Source organism: Brachycentrus maculatus, unplaced genomic scaffold, assembly GCF_059751285.1.
Source record: "Brachycentrus maculatus isolate JH-2025_06_01 unplaced genomic scaffold, ASM5975128v1 h1tg000674l, whole genome shotgun sequence".
NCBI classification, from domain to species: Eukaryota; Metazoa; Arthropoda; class Insecta; order Trichoptera; family Brachycentridae; genus Brachycentrus; species Brachycentrus maculatus.
Genome location: NW_028281406.1, coordinates 135,899 through 162,500, shown reverse-complemented (window position 1 = coordinate 162,500; position 26,602 = coordinate 135,899). Strand labels below are relative to the sequence as shown.

The following is a 26,602-nucleotide window of genomic DNA, read 5'->3' as shown; positions in this document are numbered from 1 at the left end:
ATGAAAGTAAAAACTAATTTGATTGCAGCCTTTAATGTATTGGGATATTAAAATAAATAATTCGAGCAAAACTTGATTTTTAGATTTTTTATGTCGACAGTGTTAGACTGTCCTAAAATTCCTCAAAAATTTAAGCAACACAACAACAAAAATCAACAATTCTGTTTTTTTATAAATATCGACATCGACGAAAATTTTTCAATTTTACTGGTAACTCTATGTTGAAAATGAAATATATTAATCAGAACACCAGTTTACTGAAAACCAAGATGCCCTAGTTACAAGTCGTTCGAACAATACGAAACCAGGTGCATTTAACTTAGAAACATAATCTGATTTAGTCTGTGGCATCAAGACGTTTCATTTTCCAGGGCAGTGAGTAACCACGACAAAATGTAAAATATCTCAAACCAAACGAACGAAACATTACAAAACCAGCGTACAAAAGAAATTTCTTTGTATAACATATAAAGCCAAACAATAAAAAAAATTCTCAACATGCTTTGCATACAATTTCAGTGACAATGAAATTACTAGCGGCCTTGAAGCTTGACTTGGTTTCGGCGGAAGTTGAGTATATCAAGGCTCTATGTATTCAATTACATACCGAGCGATATGTCAACTTTGTGAACTGTGCTTCATTGTAATTTACTTCTATTTCACGTTTAAGGGTAGCGCGAATTTATAATGTAATTTCTCAACCTTTCCTATGACATTATGAAACGTTAAACAGAAGAGCTTATATGAAGTGAGGATGTTAGTTTTATACAATGATACAATATACTCGTGTACATACGAGGGTGTTCAATTAATACGTAGACTGACGTCATACAACAAAATGTAATTTATTTAGAAGTTACATGTCTATGTAACCCTTCACAGTAGTAGTTTTGAGTAATATATGGTAGTCAATCGTATAAATAATGGTGAATTTTACACGGTGTATAATGTAATCATTCAAACCACTTAATGACAGTTCGTTAACCCTGTAAATGGCCAGACATCCATATTCTTCTTCATCAATATAAAGGCATCCCTTATCCCCTGTATTTTCCACCCATTCAGTAAATATCTACTTCATTTATCTGTTTTTGACATGTAGACTAGTAGCGACGGTAATTTACCTAAAAATATGATTTAAAATTAATGAGGTTAGTCATAGAGTATAAGCACGATTTTAGGTTACCAGGATTTATGAATATAATTCTGTTTATACAGGTGAACAAATAGGGTTATTAAGGAAAGAAAATTCTACGTTGTACCAATTTTGAAAAATTTTCGTATCACGCTTTAATAACATTTTTCATGATTTTTATTGTTTTTTGACACCAGCGCGTAAGCTGACGATGATGAATAATATCATAAATTTCAGTAGGAAGAATAAAAGCTGGTATAAAATAATAATAAAATGCTGGGGCAAACGATCAAGATACCTGAATATATATTAATGTAAATATGTTTTATGCTTATATCGAGTATGCTTTTTTTTGTTTTTCGATACCCCTTTGTATTATGATTTTCTTTCATATTTGCTATAAAACCAGATATTTATATCATACATACAGACATGTTGTTTTTTAAACAATTCTTTTATGTTTAATTTAACTAAGCTTATGAACCAACGAAAATATTAAAAATCTATGAAACAACGATGGAAAAAAAAGTGACAGCAGCTGTTAAGAAGCACTCTGTCTACCATGACCAATGTTTAACATTGTTATAACGTTCAAAAGTTATAAGAATGCGCTGCCATTGCCGTAATTTTTTTTTAGTAAATGTTAGGTAGCACGCTGTTTACCATGATTAACCATTGAGTGTGTGTCTGTTACGTACAACAGCTGGCACTGCCATTGCGGTCAAAATACTGTTTTAAAAATATGACAAAATAATTGAATTCACTGTCATATGTTTCATTTTAAAAACGTTTAATAAAACATGTTTTCACATTTCATACATATATTGAAACTGTCACAGTTTATAAAAACACACGCGTAATCAAAAGCAATGTAGTGTCAAAATTTCAAAGCAATCTGTTAATATATTTTTCAGATTTAAGATTTTAAACAAACGAACTCCTAAATTTTTGTTTTTAGATTTACATGTAAACTCTAAATGTATTAAATTCCTTTGGTGGTGCTTCGGAAGACGAAGGGTCGTGCCCGTATCTTGTGGGTGACAAGCATTTTACTCAACTTTATCACGAGGACAGTTACGTGATAACACGAAAAGGTTTATGGTCGGTACTCTACATCTTAAAATTAACTATAAAACTTAGAAAACGTAATATAAAAATAATATCATCTAAAGCACAAGAGAAAATATAAAATTAATGATTTTACTCTACTTTCTACATTGAAGAAATATTTTTGAATTTCAATTTTTTTTTGGTTCGCGCAATTTATTTGATCATTTAATAAAAAAAAACTTTTTTGACTCACGACTTTTAAACATAGATTACGACAAATCCAAAATGTTGGAAAAATTATAATTATTCCCTTTACCTAATGACAGGGCTGATGACCTGTCACAGGCTACACAGTAAATACCTGCATGGGGTAGGCAGTATTTCATAAAAAAAAAACAAAAAACAGCATATTTAGTATTAAATCTAGTGATGATTTAAATAAAGTCTTTACAAAAAATATTGGAACCAAAAAAAGTGTTTTAACTGAAACATATACTCGTAAACAGAAACAATTTAAAAGGAAAAAATAATAGAAAATATTTTTTTCTAGTAAAATGATAAATTAAATTTGTTAATTCAATGTTTTAATAATTAACGAATGTAAAAAATAGCCATATTGTACACAACAAGTTATAAAAATAACCGTAACAAATTAATTATTACCTAAACCCAATTATAATTGATTGTTTATAATTTTTTTTAAAATAAATAAAAAAAACAATGAATTTCTTCAATCAAATCACAGCCGTAGTCCAAAAATACGTTTTGCAAATAAAACATAAATTATACATGATAATTTATGAAATAACGTTACAATGTTCATTGTGCAGAATAAAATAACAACCATATCATTTGTTAAGGCGCAAAAAAAATCTCTTTTATCGTACCAATTTTTTATATTGAACACAGAAGCAACATTATAAATTCAATACTACAATTTTCCATCTGACCTTCGTAATAAATTACGCTTCTCACGAAGCTTTTCTTTTCAAAGATTTATTATTCGTTCCCAAAGAACTAGTTTTTTTTTTGAGCGAAGTAATTATCACGTACATTTTGTCACGTAAAATGTGTACCTTTCTTGGTCCACGAATATTCATCGATGGAGATATATCTCCAAATTTATTGGGTTAGTTTTATTGTGACATGTGGAATTTATTACGCACAGGCCGAGTAATATAATCAATAGTGGAAGATAAAAGGACACCTGTTGAATAGCAATAGAATTTATACCATACATTAGGCTTATCTTGTGAAACTATCTATTTAGATACAAAAGTTTATCTAAAACACTCGATCTGTTTTCTGTAATGCGTAGTTCTTGTTATCTCTTCGCGTGATGTAATATTTAGATATTTTTTTCCTCATATTTTATGAAAAACCGAGTCCATATTGATTCATAGTGTGAAATATGATATATTGCGTAAAAAATTGGTACTGAGACATTGAGAAAAGCGAATATAATTAATGCTGCTTTGAATACGTTGATTGCAAATACAAATATGTTCATGGCAGATAAACTGGCGGTTCACAGCGGATTGCTGGCATTCCATAGGAACTGATGTTTCATAGGAAGCGAAACATGGAATTGGCAATATACATATAAATATATATATATATATATATATATATATATATATATATATATATATATATATATATATATATATATATATATATATATATATATATATATATATATATATATATATATATATATATATATATATATATATATGTATACATATATATATATATATATATATATATATATATATATATATATATATATATATATATATATATATATATATATATATATATAATTAAGGCACAACCATCTTAAAATAAAGAGCTCTCTTATACAAATATATATATAATAAAATACAAACGAATAAAAAAACATTTTCCTGAAAAATTTCATTGTGGTAAAATAATCAGATTGCATGTTTTGTAAAACCATATATTTATTGAAATTAATTTTACATTTTAACATCAATATTAAAATAATCAATTAAATTTGTGCAAAGTATTTTTTTTAAATATTTGGTCTGTTTATTTTTTTCGTTATTTGTATTGTTAGACAAAAATGTTGTTTTATTTATATTGCAGTGCACATTTATTATATATACTTAAAACATATTAAAACAACAAAAACACGACTTTTCAATATCAAACACGGCAAGTCATTTATATTTCGCTCCAGTTTTAACAAATATAATATAATAATAAAAACCTACTTGAAACAAGTAATATGAATACTAACACCGTATTAAAATTTGTCTTGTTTTATTCACCATATTCCACATATAAAATTCCTTTTAAAATTGCGATTAGATGCAAAACAAAAGAATTTTTCATTGGAAAATTTCAATATCATCTCTTCTCATTTTCTCTTAAACTCGCATTCTTTTGCGATAAGAAAAATAAAAAGGGAAACGTTTAAATTACTCGGGTAGGTTGAATGTGGCGGGACAAATTGTTCGGAAAATTTGCAATTCAAGAATCGCTCTTTCGTATCTAATTCTTCGTTCAGCTAAGGCCTTATTTGATTCAACCCTAAAACGTTATTCTGCGTAATTGTTTTAACCCCTAGTCTACTAAAACATCAAAAACTTCCAAATTGATTAAGTTTTAACGATTATTAAGATACATAAATTTAGTGAGTTTTTACTTTTATTTTATTCTATCAGACACTGGATTATTTACACTACGGATGATATGTGAATATAATAGGTATCTTGACTTGATATGAAATATCTATCATAACAAACTATAACTAACATTTATAATAAATATTATAACTAACTAACTAACTAACCATTGCGCCGCTTCTCCGCAGAGGTAGGCAGAGAGAATAGAACGCCACACCACTCTGTCCTTGCAAACATTCTTCGCCTCTTCCACGTTCATGCACCTCCTCATACCCGCCGATTGTATCGACTCTTGACCACTTTTAAGTATTTGGTATACTTGATTGTGCCAAGTTTTTCTCGGTCTTCCTCTGCTCCTTTTATCATCATTATTTTTTACATGAAAGAAGATGAATGCCTGAGCAGTTGTATTTTACAAATTTCTCAACAGATGGTGGTACAATCAGCCATACTTCCAAATCTATTGAATATGCTTTTTGTACGTGAAAGGGATCCAAGACCATTGTATATATACAGGTTCCAAAAATTAATGTAATATAAATGTTGAATAATGGGCAAAATGGTTGACGTTACGCAAGCGTATAAAGTGATCACTTAAGCGAGCCAAATGCTTGGTCGTAAACACTTCCATCATCTTTCATATACAAAAAGAACGACATATCGCTCACTCCTTAAAAGAACGTCATAAATAAAAAAACATGATTTTTCAGGAGAGCGTTTTTAAAGTTTGAAAATATAATGCAATGTTTTAAAAATAATATCAAGCCACTTATTAAACTTTTTACTTTGCAACAGATCCTATGAGGTAAAACCTGAAGGTTTATTGTCCATTTGAAAAATATTTAGTTTATTTCAAAAAATAATTAAACAATACCTTTTCTTCAAAATGCAAAAACAACACTTTCTGCCCTGTAGCGGGTAAATATTGAGTTAAAAATATGCCACTTTTGCTGGGTTATAGTACATTTTTTGGGCATTCCGAAAACATAAACAATTGAAAATTGTCGATTTTTGATTTATGAGGTTCTTGAAAGGAGTGAGCGATATGTTTCATAGCCAGTTAAGACAACTGTAATATTACATAAATTTAGGTTTAAATAGACTTTACGTTAAATATTCAATAGATTATTCATAAATCGTAACATTGTAAGTCATCTACTTTTTCCTTTAAAAACACTAACATTTGATGGCTCGATTGAAAATAGGACTTCAAAGAATGAATGAAAGTTTTGTAAGGGACTCAAAAGGTATTTTGTTGTTGTTGTTGATAAAACAAATAACGTTAGCAAGAAAATAGTCCAATAAAAAGAAAATGTCTCTTGTTTACACAGACATCTTATTGCTAAAAAGAGAAACAGACATCATAATCCACTCGAATAGCGCGTAATGATCTTTACCGAAACCTCCAGATACAAAGTTGTTTTTATAACATCCTGTTTGTTTTTTTAGAAGCTTTTGTTACAAAATGTATTTATGATGTATATACTTTTTTGAAATCGATGTTAAATATTGTACTTTATGAAATCATTCAATAAGATCACTTTTTATAATTTTTTTGATTTTATCGATAAAGCATATCTCAGCCTTGCATTATTTCCTTATTTCTTTCCTGATGTGTGATAGATGTTTCCTATTCACACATCTATCACACAACGTTTTGCCACAAATTCGTCTCAAAGATCGCATTTCGACTGCATTTGGTGTACTTTTATCCTTCTTTTGACAACTCCTTGCTTCACTTCCAAACATTAGGGTTTAAATCAGGACTCTATTGTGCACTGCTAGTAAATTCTTTTTATTGTAATACAATATTAATTTCGTATGAATTCGTTATCGCAGTTTTCATATGAATTAGTTATCGTAGTTTACTGAAAAATAAACAACGCTTTCTAAAATTGTATAAGCAGAAAGGAGAATTTCAATTTTGATAACAGTGTTCAGTGAGTAAATAGGTCAGGCAAACGAGTCGCAGTGATTCTCTTGTTTTACATCCTAGTTTTCATTTACTTTGAGAAAGTAGATACTAAAACATTATTTTAATAATGGCAAATATAATCACTTGGTACGGTGAAAGAACAATTAATACTATTTTTAATCGGCAAATAGGTTGAAAAATCCATTAGTCTTTTTTTTCCACTTACCGATAAACCATTTGTTTTTCAATCCTTTGTGTTTTTCTTATAATCGTATTCTTGTATAAAATAACACAGTTTTCAATGTAAATTTTACTTGGCAGATACAACTTTTACTTAAAAATCTATTGTCACAAGTATTTCGATGCATTTCGCATCATTATCAAATACCGTATAATAAAACGTACGTATAATATGATACATTTGATAATGACGCAGAATAGATCTAAACGCGTGTCACGATACATTTTTAGGAATAGTAGTATTTATCAAGTAAAATTTTAATCAAAATGGAAAGATATTACAACTAAGTGGCTGCCGAAATCAATGTATTTACTTACACAATGTCTGTGGCCCAGAGCTGGGATTCCATATGGAAGCTAACGTTCTAATTTTTTATAGAAAACTTTAATTTGAAAAGAAATTCGGCAAAATGAAAAAAATCGTTAATTTTATTTTGGATATCATCAACAATACTAACCTATAAAATTCAGTTAAATTTATAACGAAAAAAGGGGAACATTTATTCATTTGTTCCTGTACGTGAGAAAAAAAATAATAATAAAACCCTTATCCGCACCTCGATGGTGCATAGGGCACTGCTTCATATGAACACAGTGTTATCTTGATCGTTTACACACGAAGGAAAGGTGATCAGCCCTCCGCTTCAGGTACCAGTCCAGGGTAATATTGAATAAATATTACAGTAAAAAATTACTTATATTGTACGTGAGAATACAATATATGTATTTTTTACAATTCATGTTACAAAATAGTATGAAGTTAAGTGTAATATTTTAAAACCAGAAAATAGGTGGAAACAGAAGATAAAGAGTTGTGAAATATTCAGGAAAAGATTTAAAATTAAAATAAAACATTTATATTATCCACTGACACTTCGTGATGGAATTGCATTTTTAATATATTATTAGATTAAAACCAATATTTTTAGCTTTTCCACTTTTTTATTTGACCAGCGACCGGGTTTCGTCGGTAACGACGAAACTATGATTTTCCAACATAGATGATGTCGGTAACGACGAAACCCGGTCGCTGGTCAAATAAAAAAGTGGAAAAGCTAAAAATATTGGTTTTAATCTAATAATAAATTAAAATAAAACATTTTCATTATTATATGAACATACAAAAATTAATAAAAAAAATAGTTCATAGCATAAAAACACCTATTAATATGAACTTACATTCGTATTTATTGACCTTCTCTTGCAAACTATGAAGTGGCAAATCGACAAGATAATCAATTAATAAATCAATCATGTCGTCAGTTAACAAAGTCACAGGCGACAAGCAGAAAACGATGTCATTTGTCGGATTTACACATTAAATTGAACCAAGCATTATAAAGTTATTTAAAAAACATTTTCGTAATTCGTTATCTAGACGCTCAGATATTTTTTTTCAGTGGCTTCTGAGTATATTATATGGTATCAAAATCGGTAAATTTTTTGTAAAATGTTCAATCACTTGCTCAAACATATAGGGTGTTCAGTGAAGTGTAATTTAATGGGGTAATCAATTGTGAATTGCCGCCTTGGCGATCAATAAATAATTTTACATAGATGCTTCTTATCTGGGACGTAATTTTATTGTGACGTACTCACAGTTTTTACTTTAAATCAATACAAATTTTATGTCAAGTTATGGAATCGTGTTATGTTAGTATATTGGATTTACCTGAAATAGTTTTTATTAAAATATTTGTGTAAAATAAGAACAAAAATACTAATTTTATTTATTTATTTATGGTTCACATACAATGAAAAACAAATAACATGAAATGAAATACAGTGCAATATAAAGCATTTACTTTTTTTTTCAATTAGATGAGAACACAACATACTTACAGAAACAAGTAAAAGTACAGGTTAAATACATATATAAAGAAAAAGTACAATTATGGTCATAAAAAACAGCAATGACAATAATAAGTGATAAAAAAAATAAAAACGAAATTAAACTATCTACAAGATTAAAGTGGAAGATTCAAGACTCCATTTCAATTCGATGTCATCAATCTGGTTTCTCAATACCATCATCGGCATTTTTAATGATGGTATTTCTCAATATCATCATTAAAAATGCCGATGATAGCATTATCTTTATTTTTAATATAATACATCCAGAAATATAACCAATGAGTGGCTAGACATTTGGTTGACGGACATGACGCCGACGGACTTTGGCTGAATGGACATTTCGCTGACGGATATTTAATTGCTTTTTTATATCAAACGCGGGATTTACATTATTTTGCGTCTCGTGCAGAAAGAATTCACGGCGCCATTTTCATCAATACAATTTGACTAGAACAAAAAAGTATCATCTAATGACCTAAAAAAAGAGATATTGGGAAATTTTTAATCATAAAACCGTACTTTATCCCATGGAAAATTCCCAGACACCTTTTTTTTAACACATACAGCACATATTTAATAGGCGCCATATTTCTGCCTGATTATTCCTTTCCAACAGCTTTTATAGTAGGCTCGCCCCTGGTTGTGTAAGATTTATATAAAAATACTATGTATAATATATACTTGATTAAATTTCGATAGATAGTTTTGTAATAGTAGGTTAAAATATATAATAATATATAGTTAAATGTCCACCGGCGAAATATCCTTCAGGTAAATGTCTGTCGACAAAGTGCCCCGTGAAAGTTATTACTGCTTTTACAAATCTGTAATCGCCAATTTATCCGTAATATTTATATTTTTAAAAGAATATTTGTATGGCTTGCTATCGATTACAATACCAAATTAGATTTATTACTTTTTTAAGCCGATGGATATCGGTTGACAAATGCCTTTATTCTTTTCCGAGGAATGAAAATATTTACATTCTCATATTCCAATTCTGAAAGCAAATATATGGCGCAGAACTTCACAGAGTCATGCCTATCAAGTCTACTCCCATACTCCCAAAATAACTCAAGTTTCAATCAAATATCGCGAGCTAGCTATCAAATTCAATTTTCTTTCTCGTATGACATTTTGAATTGTGTGTTGAGATTTTCTCTGCCAAATATCAATTGTCATAGTATTGTATAAATGTGCATTTGGGTGAATAACCAATGTAGTTCGGATTGAAATCTGATTAATAGATTTCGGACTAGACGGGTTTGTGAGTAATTAGAATTTTATTATATTAGACATGTGCTATGGATTTTTTTCGTAAGTAACGACTTTTCAAAAAAAGTTGCCAATCGGTGGCTAAATTTACTTACATATTGCGTATATTTGGATTCTAATATATTTGACAATTTGAAATATAAAAAAACTTAAGCTTAATCACGCCACACTAGATCGTTTACTTCACTGGAATTTATCTGGTCACTTTATATACACTTTATATCTATGGTGTATAATATTTCGATATGTCATTCATTGTATGAATATGGTGTATCATTCAATCCACTGTCTGATGGAATAAAAAATGAACATTGTTAACAATCAACTGATCAAATGCTGAACATCTAATGTTGAAATATTTGGGATAAATCTCATCATGACCTATTGGAGAAAGCTACATGTATATTTCACAAATTCTCAACGGATGATGGCACATCTATCAATATTATTACTATCATATCTTGGATGTACTGGCAAAAAACCATTTACTCGAAAATATGCAATTTTGACTTAATGGTGCTTATTATAAAGTTTTCAACATACACTAAAGTGTTTGAAATGTCTAGTAGTTTGAAGAATATGTGGTTTTAAACATTACGTTTATTGGCGGGTATTTTATTTAGACTAACATCTGTAAATAAGAGGGATTATACAAATAGAAATTTTAGAGTTAACGTTTTTCCTAGTATACCCAGGATATATGTATATACAAAAAAATCCTATAAGAGTGCATATATACGTACATCTTTCAAAATGTAATGCAATTCTGAAGACAATAATGAATATTAGACAAGTGTAGAAAGTAATTACGTAAGGCAGCCAAATCCCAGATCGTAAATGCTCAGACTTCCAATGCTTTATTATTATATTTTACTTTTGTTTTAGGAGGTTCTCACTCCGTCGGATCACACGCTGTTGTCGGTCATCCCTCACAGGTAAAAATGTTAATTTATCCCATTAATTTTTATGATTTTGTGTATCGATGAAAACCAGTCATAAAATATATCCTTATATAGTTTTCCCCGAAAGACTCGTACACATTACAAGTCTGGTTTATACGAGTATGAATATAGACCCAGAATACCCTAGCCATCGTTATTATTTTCCTTTTCCTATCTATCTATTCTTATCCATTTATTTTCCCATAAAAAAGTAATATTCTTCACCTTGATCTCCTTTACTGTATCCTATCCTATCTGTAACTCATTTAATATATTCTACCCCTTTATCTAAGGAAGCGCAGGGCTTATATTTAACGCCATATCGATTTGATGCGGTGCCCTTTGGACCATTGGTACTGGATTGACTCAGAAGAAGTTATATAATATAGTTCAGCATTATTCAAGTAGTAAAAATACATATTCAGCATTGTTCGTATAACAATATTTCTCATATATTTTATTGAATATGTTTACAATTCATATATCTAAAAAAGATACCCTTATATAAAATTACAACAATTTGTTTTAATTCTTGAAGACCTTTTTTTTATTTTTTTTACGTTCATACATACTACAGACATGTTTTGATTTTTTTATGTATACTATACCTTAACCATCTACAATAATCTGTATTTATTTGTTTGGGAGATATTGCATTATACAGTAATAAGCCAGTCAATGTACATGCGTATTGTAAAATGAGGTTTAAATTAATTAAAATACATATTCATAAATTTATGTTACTAAAATACCCAGTTGGTATTTTACTAGGACAAGCTTTAGTCAATACTCACTATTTAGGTCACCCTGTTCCTGGGAGATGTGCTATCCTGGAAATTGCATCGATTCATGCGTTAGTGCATAAAATTGTTTTCTGGTAAATGGGAGCATTGTAGACAAATATTATCTTGATACAAGTTTTACGAGGGTAGTGTTTGTGGTATGTGACAAATACGTCTGCACAGGGCTACGCACTGAGGAGGCCTCGCGTTACTTTAGAAGAAAAAGTTAGGTAAAAAAGTTCTTGTTACCAAATAATTTAAGTAATGATTAATGGAATAAGTAAAGATTTTCGTTTGTAATTTTATTTTTGAGGATTTGTATACTATGAAACGTTTTAAAGAGACAGGTTAAGACATTAACGTCACATCTTTTCAGAGAAAAATATTGCTTTTGGAAAATTTCAAAAAATCTAAAAACTAAAACAGTACATTGATTTACAATATTTCGTTTTTAATATAAACTGGTTTATGAAAAATTGTAATTTACGGTTAAGTATAATTCCATTCCTATTTTCATGCGTACATTAAAATAATTTGAAAACCCGTAGTTTATTATTTATTTATATCTTGTTTTTATCATATTTATACGTAGTGTATGTATATTTGAAAACGTTTTGCAACAACGTTTATTTAATATTTCCATAAACAAACTTCATAAGTTACAGTGTATTTACCATGGAATAATATTATAAATTTTGTGTTTCCGACCATTCCGCACGAAATTGATTTAGAAACCTAAACGTTATCCTTTAATATTACTTACTGCGTTGTCAGGAATTCATCGTAATATTTAGAACATATTTTTGCAACTAAAATTATTACTTACGTTTCACAGAACAAACTTATCTTATTTTACGTCCTGATGTTTGATGTTGTTGATCGTAAAATGTGCTTGGAAATTTATCTTAAATTATTTAATGAAATGATATCACTCAGTGCAGCCGTAAAAATTAACCAAATATAAAATGCTGAAATTAGCTGCATTACATAGTACAGCTTTCCCGAAAGGGTAAAAAAAACTTTGCCTGCTTTTATAAATTCGAATCATAATACGGCTCCAACTATTAAAATAATATATGAATTAATTTAAAAATCAAACACAGATACAAATTAAATGCCAAATCAATAAATAAATTAAAATAATACATAGAGAATGTTTTTGTCTAGAACATCACAATAAATAATAGTAACTTCAAACATAAAGATTCAATCTATTCACAAGTAGGAACAAGCTATAAAACTTTTGATGTTCAGGCCTAAGTAGGGCCATGATAAGCTGTGTTGCATAAGCCGTAGCTAGATTACAGAGTTACCTGGATAATTAAAAAAAAATACACATTTTCCTGTCGAATTACTTTATTGACATGTAACGCTTCGATCAGCCAAAATAAGTGCCATGGGGAAAGTGAACTTAAATCCCGCTAAATTTGACGAGCGTGCCTTTGCTGCTGGGGGGCGAAGGCATTGCTCTTGCAAACTGCGAGAGTGGAATGATTTTTATGAAAAAATAAACGGATTTATTCACAAAATCATATTTTTATTTTTTCCGTTCATCACAGATTTATTTTATCTAAGCGCCCTTTAGGTGAAGTTTTACGAAAATGGCGCAGTATTAATTATCCAAATTTATAATTTTTATTTTTATTTTTATTCTCTAGAATTATGTTCTTCCAGTAAATTTACAAACAAAATTTAATTTTTATAGGACGCTGAAGTGCAAGAATTGGAAAATCTGAAGCAGCCAACTGGTGAAGGTATTTCAATTAGTATTTTTCATCTTATATATCATATTAAAACTGTCTTTGATGTACTCATACTTACCCTAGAATATAGGGGAAACTGAGGTCCAAGTAACATGGATATAATGTAACATCGCGCTTCTTTTATCGCTTTTGCAAAAATACCAAGTAGTCGTTACGGTTGATTGTAACACATTCACATGGCCAACGTTTAAAAAAATTGCGAAAGAAAAACGATGCTTACTCCGAAAATCTTCAATAACAAAACATATAAATAATTCTTGCGAGTTAAAAGTGTACTATTTACTAACTAACTAGTCCGCCTCCGTAGTGTAATGGTCAGCACGCTCGGCTACCGTTCTGGAGGTCCCGGGTTCGATTCCCAACGAGGGGACCGAATAAATATTGATGATTTTTTCACTCTAATATTTATTCAATATTACCCTGGACTGGTACCTGAATCGGAGGGCTGATCACCTTTCCTTCATGTGTTAACGATCAAGATAACACTGCGTTTATATGATGTAGTGCCCTATGCACCATTGGGGTGGGGATAAGGGTTTGATGAACTAACTAACTAACCATCACGCCGCTTCTCCGCCGGGGCAGGCAGATATAATAGAACGCCACACCACTGTCTTTGAAAACATTATTGCCTCTTCCACGTTTATGCATCTCCTCATACATACCCGCCGATTATTTCGACTCCTAACCTGACCACTTTCAATTGTTCTATAGAGTATATTAGGTCTTCCTCTGCTCCTTTTTCCCACTACATTCGCCTCACTACGGCATTAATTATAAATAAGTTACCTCTCATCATATTAAGCTCTGCTTTTTATTTATTACGATTTTAATACTTTAACCACAAATAATTTTTAAAAAATACTCCACCTCGGTTTTCCCTATTGATAGCTGTTCGCCATGTTAGACTATTTTCAAATTGTATGAAACTATAAAAAACTCGAAATACTTAATACTGAAATAAAAATCTCTATCAGCACCGTAAATTCTTTTCAGATTTTCTATTTTGCAAAAAATAATGATGTTTTTGTGAGTCTGCTTTCTCAAATTGGAAGGAATATTTTTTTAAATAAAAACTATTACGATAGTTCAATTTGTAAGTGAATAACATCGCACGCGATATTAAAATATGTACAATACGCGCCGAAACGGACTGCGAAATACTCCGAAGTGGTCTGAGCCAAAATGGCTTTTCGCCAAAACATCCTCGCGCCAAAACGGACACGTCAAAACGGTGCGCCCAAACGACCACACCAAACCGGTTGCGCCAAATGGTAACATTTCGTTTATTTACTACCAAAATGCATCTTAACATCACTTCTCATATTACAAGCTACCATCATGCCGTTTCACTGCAGGGGTAGGAAGAGAGGGTGGAACGCTCTTTTGTCTACACCCTTCTGTCCAGCCATTTACTCCTAGTTTCCTACACATCCATATATCTAGTCATACATGCCCTCCAATTGCGTATACTTTCGACAACACCAGATTTTAGGTTCTGTTGATCTGGTTGTGCCAAGTCTTTATCGGCTGTTTTCGTTCTATTCTCCCATTCACATTTCGCTCACTCCTTTCAAGAACGTCATAAATCAAAAATCGTCAATTTTCAGTTTTGCATGTGTTTGGAATGCTCAGAAAATGTACTAAATCCCAGCAAAAGATTCATATTTAGAACTTAATATTTACCCGAAACAGGGCAGAAAGGGTTGTTTTTGCATTTTGAAGAAAAGGTATTGTTTAATTATTTTTAAGTATACTTAATATTTTTGAAATGGAAAAAAAACCTTCAGGTTTTACCTACAAAGATCTGTTGCACAGTAAAAAGTTCAGTAAGTGGCTTGATATTTATTTTTGATACATTGCATTATATTTTTAAACTTAAAAAAACGATCTCCTGAAAAATCAAGTTTTTTGATATATGACGTTCTTGAAAGGAGTGAGCGATTTACCAAATACACTTTCTTAGTCATTCTCTCGCTATCCATTCGTTCCACATGTCCATACCACCTTAAATAACTTATTTGAATCTTTTTAACTATCCCTAGTTCAGCCTTATCTTCGTTTTTAATTGGTCATGCGATTTTCTAATGGTAGTTTTACGAACAACAAAAAATGAGCATTTAGATAAATATGAAATAATAAAGATATCAATTACGGTTAGATATATTTGCGGGCTGTCAGAGTTGTATAAAAGGAACACGATTTTTCCATTGAAACTCATTAGCGTGAGAGCTCACGAGGGACATTTATGTCACAAAACTCCTTCGGACTTGGAAAACACACTTCATTCACATTACATGTGTACTCTAATAAAGAAAATTTCTTATTGGTGGGATTTTCCCAGAAAAAACTAAACGGAGAATTAAGGCATTATTAAGAACATCGTTACCATTGTGATATTATGTTCGTCGAAAGTAATATTATATGTTTGTTCTCAACTAACACAAGAGATATATTGGCCAGTGCTCGATAATAACGACGTTTTCGCCATTTTTACAAATATATATTTTTTTTGTTGAAAAAAAAAAATACCATATTGTGCTAAAATTACTTGCGCACGTCATCATTGAAATATGTATAGTAAACCCTCCTATAACATTGAGATAGGTTCCGCGTTATTACAGGGAACGTTATACGGGGGTTAATGTTTTAAATTGTATTATTACATTTTAACTAGCGGAAATGACAAAAATATGTCATTATTAAATTAAAATACAATCTAAAAACATATATCCAATATAACGTTCTTTCTGATAAAGCGGTACCTATCCCAACGTTTTAGGAAGGTTTACTGTTTTTTGCTGAAATGTATCAGATGATTATTAATTTACTTTCGTCGTTTTTTTTTATTCGTCCGTTAGGTAAAAATAACATTAAACCCCTTTCGAAATAGATAAGTATTAGAGATGCACATACACTGGTTTGCTCAATAACCGATTACTGAGTAGTCAACTATGTTAATGCGACTAATCGCCAGACTTCTCATTAAAAAAAGCTCCTCAAAAGCGGCTAATATTAATGAAGACCCGAAAAGCTAACTTTAAACAACGCAATGTCATTTGTTAAAAAAAATTAAAAAATAATCTTTTGTTTATCTTCGTCGCTAATTGTATTTATTTCATTTCAATAAAGAGAATATTTTTTCTTCGCGAGGAAAATATTACTTCAAAAAAGGAAAAAATGAGGTTAACTGTTAAGCCGACTAATTGGCAACTAGTCGGCGAAATCGGCAATCGATTAATCGGCTTAGCTGACTAGTCGCTGCACCTCTAATGAAGGAATCGATATAAATTTCAGAGCAGTCAGTTTTTATGAACATGTATCTATATTTTTTTGCCATGTCAAATACCCGTGTAGTTTTCTGTAAATTATTTTTTTCATTCAAACGAAATAAATGTATATTTCAGTAAATGTTTTTTTTAAACAATAATTTTAATAAACGTTTTTATTGAAAGAACTCGATAGCAGCACCACCTATTGGACCGTTAAGTCCACTATGTGGAGAACAGTTTATTTTTCATATCTTGACTACAGCTACTTACAGCTACAGCTACTTACAAAATTCCAGGTCCAAAATTTACAGAAACTCGCCTACAGCCAGGATACACATTAATATAATATTTTCTTGATTATTTTTTGCAGATACTTTGTGGCACATTTTATAATTATTTTAAAATTAAACAACTTTGTTTTAACCACTTTTTTTATTATAAGTACACTTTAACCTACCGGTTTCGACAAGAATCTTGTCATCATCAGGGTTTATTAAATTCTAAAACATTAAAATAGGTACTCATATTTGATAACATTCCCTTACCAAAAATGTGTGTGGAAGTTTTTGGTAAGGGAATCTTATTAATTATGAGTATTTTATGTTTTTAGTATTTTAGAATTTAATAAATCCAGATGATGACAAGGTTCTAGTCGAAACCGGTAGGTTATAGTGTACTAATAATAAAAAAGTGGTTAAAACAAAGTTGTTTAATTTTATAAAGTTTATAAATATAATATATCCAAATCTGGTATCAATTGGGCATGTTCCTAAAATGTCATCATTGAAAATGATTTCAGGTCAATCCATACATATTACCAAGAGTCAGTCTACCATCATCACTGAAAAAAATGGGAACCGTAATGAACACCATGACATAAAGGCGATGGGTAAGATTTGTTGATTATTACAGATATTTGTTTTAAAAATAAAAAAATAAGATATAAGAAAGGAATGTAAAGCTGAACGAGGAATAATTGAAAAGATTAGGAAGAGTTCTTTACGGTGGTATGTACATATGGAGCGAATGGATAACGAGAGAATGACTAAGAAAATATATGTGGTGAATGTTAGAGGGAAAACAGAACGAGGACGACCGAAAAAGACTTGGCACGATCAAACAATCACAACCTAAAATCTGGCGGTGTCAAAAGTCTGCGTAATCGGAGGGCATGTATGACTAGATGTATGGATGTGAAGGAGGCGAGGAGTGTATGTCAGGACAGAAGAGTGTGGCGTTCCATCCTCTCTGCCTACCCCTGCGGGGAAACGGCGTGATGGAAGTAGTAGTAGAAGTAGTAGTAATAAATAAATAACCATATCACATTTTTACACGAAGGGAATATGGAGGTCTGGGCATTCCCAAGGCTTACGACCTGGCACTGGCTTTTTGACTCGCACTTTTAGGTATTGAATTTTTAAATTGTAGTACCTCAACTGAGACGAAGCATCCATCGTTTTTATACGAAAGAAGATGCAAGTCTGAGCATTCCAGGGCTTACGATCTGGCACTTGGCTGGCTTAAATTATCACTTTACATACCTGTGTAACGTTCAACATTTTTGAACTTATACCTGTGTTTTGTATTCCTGTTATTAAACATTTATATTGTATGAAATTTCGACCATCTATTGAATAAATTAAGGGTAAGTTGATTTTAAAACTGCTAGATTTTAAAATTGATTGCTGTGTAATAAGTTCTTAATTCAATCATTTTGTTCATGCATTTCTTATATAAAAATATAGATATATTGCAACAACATTTTGAGTGTATCCAAATACTTGTTCACAAGTATTTGGACACACTCAAAATGTTGTAAATAAATTAACTGGTCAAATTATAAGCTTAATCAATAAAAATGAAAATGATATTTTCTGGCGTTTCTCATGTATGTGATTATAATCCAGGATTCGGACTTCACCTACTAATATAAGAGTTTCTACTCAATAAAAAGCTTCTTTTTATCTCACCAATAGATGTCTCTAGTCAAGATCTAGTGACTCAATAACAAGGTTTCTAAATTGGTTCATATATATATAGAACTTCCAAGAATTTGAGTATTGTGGTTGTCAATAATGGGTAGAATTGGTGAATGTTACACGTATGTAAAGAAATCACTTAAACCAGCCTATGACGGTTCCGTAAATGCCCAGACTTCCATATTCTTCTTCATCTTTGATGAGATGCCAAAAAATTATATGGATAAATTGCAATACTAATTTCATCCATACCCTTTTGCTTTATATAAACAAGAAAAATTGGAGGAGTATATTTAATAATTGAATCATTTTTTTAGTTGATGAAGACGGTAAACTGATTGCCCAAGTTCACCAGCACTCAGATTCCACAAGCGCCAAGGGAGAGACACCTCATGAGAGAGTTAGTACAGAGCTGGAGGTTCCCAGTGAGGGAATACACCAAACTGTGGTCCACGATTCTGCAACTGAAGGCCAAAAGGAAATTGCCAACAATTTGAAGGTACCTAGATAACTAGTTAACCATTATATTGTATAGCTAGTTGCTATGTTAATTCCGGCTGGTTTTATTGTGGCGTGTTGCCGTTGTGATGTGGATTTGGTGACCAGAGTAAAAATGAAAGAATGTACTTACAGTTGGTTCCTTTATTAAAATAAATGTAAATTTACACTATATACTGGAATCAAATAAAGACAAATAATTTATAATATATGGAGTTAAACAAGTAAAGTTAAAATCCAATTAAAGCTTCTGTTCTAGTCAACGATCGAAGCAATTCTCGCGGCTTTTGAGTTCTCTCGCTTCAGAGTCGGGTCCGCTTGCAAATCTTCGGTTTAGTTCGTATCGAAACGCTTCCGTACAGCTTACGTCAGCGCGGCAACCCAACGGTGTTACCACAATTGTATGCTTATAAACACCACTATTACTACTACTACTGTAGTTTCTCTGTGGGGGTCGTCAGAATGATGGGACTCAACACTCGTCTGTCCTGACATACACTCCTAGCTTCCTTCACATCCATACATTTAGTCGTACATGCCTTGCATCTATATTTACCTTTGACACAACCAGATTTTAGCTTCTGGTTGCTCTGGTTGCACTCTTTTTGGGTCATCCTTGTTCTGCTCTCCCATTTACATTTGCCAAACATACTTTCTTCTTTCTTTTCTTTATCTTTTCAATTATTCCTCATTCAGTCAAACATTTATTTCTACTATCTTCATTATAACAATTTTCTGCAAATTTGTCTGAGGGAAAGCATTTCAATGGCGTTTACTCTGCTTTTATCCTGCTTTTGCCAATCCCATGTTTCGCCTCCATGCATCAGTATCGGTACTGTCACTCCATTATAGACATCAAGTATTAGTAATTGGTGTATACATATAATTGGTACATCATTAATGCGTTTAAAAAAGTTTATTTATTAAATGATAGAGAAAGGGAGAGACAGAGAGAGAAATCAATCCTCCGAGAAGCTTTCTTCTCTGTTAACAAACACTAGTCCCATTATGTGGGCACTGCAAATCAGACTTCAGTCTTCAGATGCAGTGTGTGGGGAGCACAAATCTATACATATGCAGTTTTAAATCATCATAATTCACTTTAGTTACTCTTAAAATGCTTCAAATTAATATATTTGTACTCTTATTCACGTTTTCTTGAAGACTTTCCATGGAGCAGCGAGACTGATGCAGCCGACGGGTGATGCCGCTTCCCAACCTGTGGTTCCCATCCCAGCCCAAGAAATAACAGAAAATGGGAATCGTCGAGCCTATAATGCAGATATTGGACAAGAAGAGAACAACAATGTGAGTTTAACTTATATTCGTTATCAAGGTTCTCTCAAGGTGGGGGGGGGGGGGGGGGGTTATTATGCCACCTATGAATAATGCTTTTTCATTGTAATCAAATTAATATGCACAATAGAACTGGAATTATAGTGAAAATATAATGCTTTATTTATAAATAATCAATTTGGATACTTAATTTTGCGACGTTTTCATAAAATAATACATCAAGGGTGTACCACCTTGTTATTAATTCTATCATACAAGGATATTTCAGACGTTTGTCTGAGGGAACACATTTCAGCAGCGTTCACTCTGCTTTCACCCTTCTTTTGCCAATTCCATGTTTCATTTCAAACTTTTCAAAAATTAAACTCAAAAATGTCAATTTGTGGGCAAGATACAAAGCAAAAAGGTATTAAGGGTAGGAGGGGTAAAATCTAAACAATGTTGTACAATTTAATCAGTGGGTAATAGTATATATTAATTTAACGACTAATATTCCGTGTTATGAAATTTAGATGGATCACTTTTCTGCTTACTCTGGCATACAATATTCTCCGCTCGACATGGCTGAGTATATTTTCTGGACAGGGGATGAAAAAGGAGTAACTCTTGCCATTGAAGAATTTCTACAGGATGGGCTGGTAAGTTCAATCATAAAAACAATGTGAAAATATACATATAATAAGTTTTAATGAAATTGGAGTCTTAGTCAAATGATTGATAATTATTAATTAACAATAAGTTAAACAATAATTTTAAGTTTTATAAATTAAAAGTATCTAAGTGTTCTATTAATACATTTTGTATTGGAAGTGGGAAACTGATACTTTTGGGAATGCAATGGTTTTAATTGTATCTTTCTTTAACTGTATTGCATTATGATGCAATATGTTTCCAATTTACTAAAATGCTTTAATCAATAAGCAAATTTTTCGAATGAAAAATGAAATTTTTCAGAATTTAATAAATACAAAGAGAATTTCGAAATTCTTTTACTCATAGAATATGTTTATGACTTGTACATACTCATTACGCATACGTATTAGCAATTTACAACTTAATTAACCACAAATGCGGGTATGGAACCACAAGTGCCGCAGTCATTGTCAATATTCTAATTCTCTTTTCATATAGTAGTATTATATTTCCCCTCTGGCATAAAAACCCCTTTCTATTATGTTGCAGATGACACGTGAAGAAGCAATTGCATTCCTCCAAGAAATAAAGGTGAACATTGATTACCTGCAAACTCATTATGCTCAACACAAGCTGAAAAGCGCAGCTGAACAGAGAATGCAACAGGAAAGCCAACTTCAAGATATCCAACTGCAGTTGGAAAAGGTATTTAATTTGTTTAAGTACTATAAATTATATGTGTTTCCATCAGAGTTGATTTGAGAAACACAAACTCAGGCATTTGTATTGTATATCCGTATAAGCCAATAAGAGGCAACATAACATGTTACAAGTTTTACACTCTGTATACGGGCAGTCTGCCTCTACAGTGAAGCGGTTGCCGTATTTTTCTACTATTAATACTTTTCTACTATTAGGCAAAATAAATATGAGTGATTTTTCACCCTAATATTCATTTAATATTATTCTTGACTGGTACCTGAAGTGCAGGACGGATCGCCTCGCCTTCCAGTATTTAAGTTGATACAATAACAGGAAATATGGTTTATTGCTATTACTTACATATTAAACCCTCTAAATGGACCCTCCTCTATAACAAGTGGTGTATAGGGCATCACATCGACCCTACGCTGTAGGTAACAGAACTCTGTAATATTAAATAAATAATGGAGTGAAAATTCATTATTTTTAATTTGATCAACTTTTTGTGTGTGATTGGGCCCAAAAACCTCAGTATGGTAACTATAGGTGCTAATTTATCACTACGGAAGTTAAGGAATGGACATAATTTACTTAAAAATAAAACAACACCTCGCTTTTAAACTCAAAAATGTCATTGTCAATATAAGTTTCAGAAAGTAATTAGTTAAGCAATAAAGTAACTTTTACATAATGTTTTTTCTTTCTCTATTACTGATTTTGATTTTGTGATTTAGATTGGTTATTTGATAAAAAAACTGTTTATTACAGAGCCAAAATAACTATCACCAATATGAATTGAACAATGAAAGGCCTTCTATGTCCCCTATGGGAAAATTCAACCATGATAAGATTTTGAAAATTTTGTCAACAAATACTTATGAGAGGAACAACAATTTGAATCCTGGCAACCTCCCACAACTTCCGTTCACTCTTCCGGATCTGAGGCAAGATATCTACAAGAAGAGCATCCAGGATAATTTGCTCCAGAACCCCTACAAGTACACTGCTAATAGTGAGTAAATTCATATACAGCATTTAAGCTTTGTACGGACATTTCTTAACTTAACAGAATTTGATATAATACAAGTTTGTTCTACATTTATTTTATTTGACCAGTGGCCAGATTTCGTCATTATCGACACCAGTCTGATGATGTCGGTAATAACAAAACCCGGTCACTGGTCAAATAAAATACATATGTGGAAAAACTATATAATTGTTATTTTAGTATGTCATATTTAGCATACTAAAATTACCCACAATTAATGTTTCCCTCATATTACCCATAATTAATTGAAGTTTATTCGATTTGACTATTATATTGTAGGTTTCTTGACAATGCTTTAAATTATACTTATCAATTTTTCATTAAAATATGGATGAAAACCTTTGAGATGTATTGCTTTGTTTGCTTCTTACAGTCTTCATAGTGGGTTACAATCTATGTGATGATTGGTTTGTTTCTTTCATGGTCACTCTCCACCCGTCTCGTCAACTCGGCGTACCAATGCACCTACATGGACCAAATTATCTCTAACAGCGCATGTTAGAGATAATTTGGTCCATGTAGTTTAAGCGGGGTCATCCTCTATAGTTTGTGTCTTCACACAAGCTCTCTGCAATCGTGAGAAACAGGCCTGTGTGTCTTATATTATGGCCAATCCATGAACGAGGGCGGTTGGACGCGTTTGTTGTAATGCTACAGGCGCATGTTAGGGATTCATTTGTCGGAACATGTAGGGAACAATGAGGTATTAAGCAGGGCTGGGGAGTAATGGTGCTTACTAAATAAAGTAACTTACAGTATGTAAAAGCTAACCCATTCGCCTACCGGCCGCCAAATGTTGGCGGTAGGTATGTTTTTACATTTGCAAATCAGCCGCCGTTTAAGCCGGGGGCGTGGCTTAAACGGCGGCTGATTTGCAAATGTAAAAACATTTGTGGTAGTTCATATTATAAAGATACTTTCATGTGATATCTACAAATCAGTATGATATCTACAAATCATTAAAGAAAGCTTTTTGTAATGCATTATTTCTTATAATTTGTATATAAATTTATTGAGGACACTTGGCCAAAGATGTCCCTGTAAGGATAGAATTATCCTTTTGATTGAAATATCAACTTAATTCAGTTAGAAATAAAAACTTTACATCCCAGGTATAATGTTTTATTGAGTTATTTTTTGAAGTTTTCATGTTAATTTATCACATTTCTGAACTAGACACGATAAAATACGTGCATAATAGTTATATGTACCATATTTGTTGGTAAAACAGTAAAAGTTAACTCGGTTGAATTTGATCACGCGAGCGTTGTGATTGGTTGGACTGTTTTGTTCCACAAACATCAATCTGTAGTGCGCGCTACCTTTTTCTGCATTTAAAAATTATTTGCATGTTTATTCTCGTTTTATCAGCAAAATATTAGCGCCTCCTTGTTTCACAAACCATATCACCTCCCCTCCGGACGGGTCAACTTTCTTATATACTGTCTTGAAAATGTCTTTATATACATGTTTTGAAAAAAAAAGTGATATGCGGATGGGTTAATTATAGCCAGTTTTATTTTATCATCTCGTAACATTATCACATAAAACATAAGTTTTTTGTGTGGCAGCTGATATAGTCAGAGTGCCAATACTGAGATTTGCGACTATATCAGCTGAAATAATGAATAGAAATGTTACATGGGATGGAAATAATTTATTTAAGATTTTTTACTTTTATTCCAGTACCTGAACAATATGAACGTGACCCTGCTCCTTCGGAAGAAGATTATGAAGAGTTGATGGAGAGAATGAAAGTTACGGATTTCATGATCACAGAAAACTCTCTCGAAGAAGTTATCTACCAGCTTGCTAAGGTAAAATAGTACAAGAATATCATATATATTTTTAGCATATATGTATCGTCTCAGTCAGATAAATCTATTTATATTAGATTTTAAAAAGGTAACTAAGGAATATTCTTGATTCTAGGTTATGTTCACTCAGTCCCTTTCCCGTGGATCTTCCGAGGCTCAACTAGCTCTTCAAAAGTTTACCTCTTTCTTGGAAGGAGAAGCCGAACAAGGCCGTATTTCCCGTGCAATGGAGAAGAAAGTGCTAGGCAAGTGTTACTCTTTAGATAATTAAAATGATTGGATTTTGTCAGAAGCTAACATCGATAGTTCTTCAAGGGATTCACACACATTTGCAGTGTCCTTGAGACGGAAGCCTGTACAGCCATGTAACTTTGAGTGTCCTAGACACAGCTATTATCCTTTTCTTATCTACTAGCCCTCCCTCATTTCCTTTTTCCTTAGCAGTAATGTCATTAATTTATATTCCATTAAATAAATTCTACTCCATTACACAAAAATTAAAAACACAGGACATATCACTTGGCTTCATGTTGATCCGATGAGGTGTCTGCACTATTTGGGTCGGAATAGGGATCAATGATGAAGAAAAAAATCTTCTTCCATATGTTATGTTAATTTTTGTCATAAAATTTGTTGTATTGGGTCATTATCTTTTATACATGTTTGTCTGTTCCTAATTATCTGGTTTAAAATTGGGCACTCTCTTTAGTTAGGCAAAGTTTCAAATAGAAATCATTAATGGAAATAAAAAGTAAAATGATAGATTAAAAAACCATTCTCATTAATTTATTTTATGGAATTTTGTAATACTAAATCAGTGTAAAGTTAGCAGTGAAGCATAAAAAGGATTCTGTGAAGAGAGAATCGATGAAGTATCGTTATTACAGCAGTATAAAAAATAAGCAGATATTACAATGATTGTGCAGATTTTTTTAATAATATTTCAGGACAGAAGCATCAAATAACAATATAATTATGTATTGCAGATGTTTTGATTGAATCCTTGACTGACACATTGACAGAACATCCTGAACTAGTATCTGCTGCAAGGATTGGACTTGGTGGTGGCGCAAACCTTCCTCCGGCGAACAAGTAATTAAAAATTTATTATAAATTAGCCTATAATGTTGACTATATCAAAAGAGCCTGAGAGGTCCGTTGTGCATGGAGTGTGGAAGACAATTTATATGAAATATACGCTCTACGTTTAAGGAAGATATGTTTAAACATTAATGCAAACTTTTTTCTTACTTATTCAATGGTGATTTTTACCATTTATTCAAGGGCACTGCAGCAGCTTCTCGAACAACGCCCAATGGAACATGGAATGATGAAATCTGGCATGAGTGGACTCTACAATGGTGAATTCCTACAAAGCAAACGTACTCAAGGCAACATGGTATGTTTAAAAGTTAAAATATATCTCCTTCCTTTTTATAGATCCGAGGATCTGTCTCTTATGATGTGGACTGCCAGCTGTTACGCCATCCCTTTGGAGGTCTTCTTCCATCTGGGTTTTCTTGAAATGCAATTCGGGCCAATCTATTTTCTTCCTTTCTATTGACATGGGCTTTCCAGAATTGTCTTTGCTGTCTTCCCCATCTGACTATATCCCCCTTACTACACATTTTCCGAATCTCAATGTTTCTTATTCGGACTCTTAACGTGTTTCCGGTTATGCACGTCAATGTCCTCGTTTCTGAAGTTCTTGGAAGAGATTTAGTTCTCGCTGTGTCTGCTCTGGTCTC

At 31.7% G+C, this 26,602-nt stretch overlaps 1 protein-coding gene across 1 annotated transcript in view; it reads left to right on the top strand.

Moving 5' to 3' along the window:
- LOC148300668 (uncharacterized) overlaps positions 1–26,602 on the top strand; it is a 93,777-nt gene that overhangs the window by 66,134 nt on the left and 1,041 nt on the right. Inside the window, exons 3-14 of the mRNA XM_088274449.1 lie at positions 11,009–11,058; positions 13,552–13,600; positions 17,681–17,770; positions 19,178–19,359; positions 20,523–20,666; positions 21,167–21,292; positions 21,837–21,992; positions 22,758–23,001; positions 24,724–24,854; positions 24,970–25,099; positions 25,841–25,946; positions 26,139–26,253. Of these exons, the coding sequence (XP_088130575.1) occupies positions 11,009–11,058; positions 13,552–13,600; positions 17,681–17,770; positions 19,178–19,359; positions 20,523–20,666; positions 21,167–21,292; positions 21,837–21,992; positions 22,758–23,001; positions 24,724–24,854; positions 24,970–25,099; positions 25,841–25,946; positions 26,139–26,253 (1,523 nt within the window). The remainder of the gene's footprint in view (positions 1–11,008; positions 11,059–13,551; positions 13,601–17,680; positions 17,771–19,177; positions 19,360–20,522; positions 20,667–21,166; positions 21,293–21,836; positions 21,993–22,757; positions 23,002–24,723; positions 24,855–24,969; positions 25,100–25,840; positions 25,947–26,138; positions 26,254–26,602) is intronic.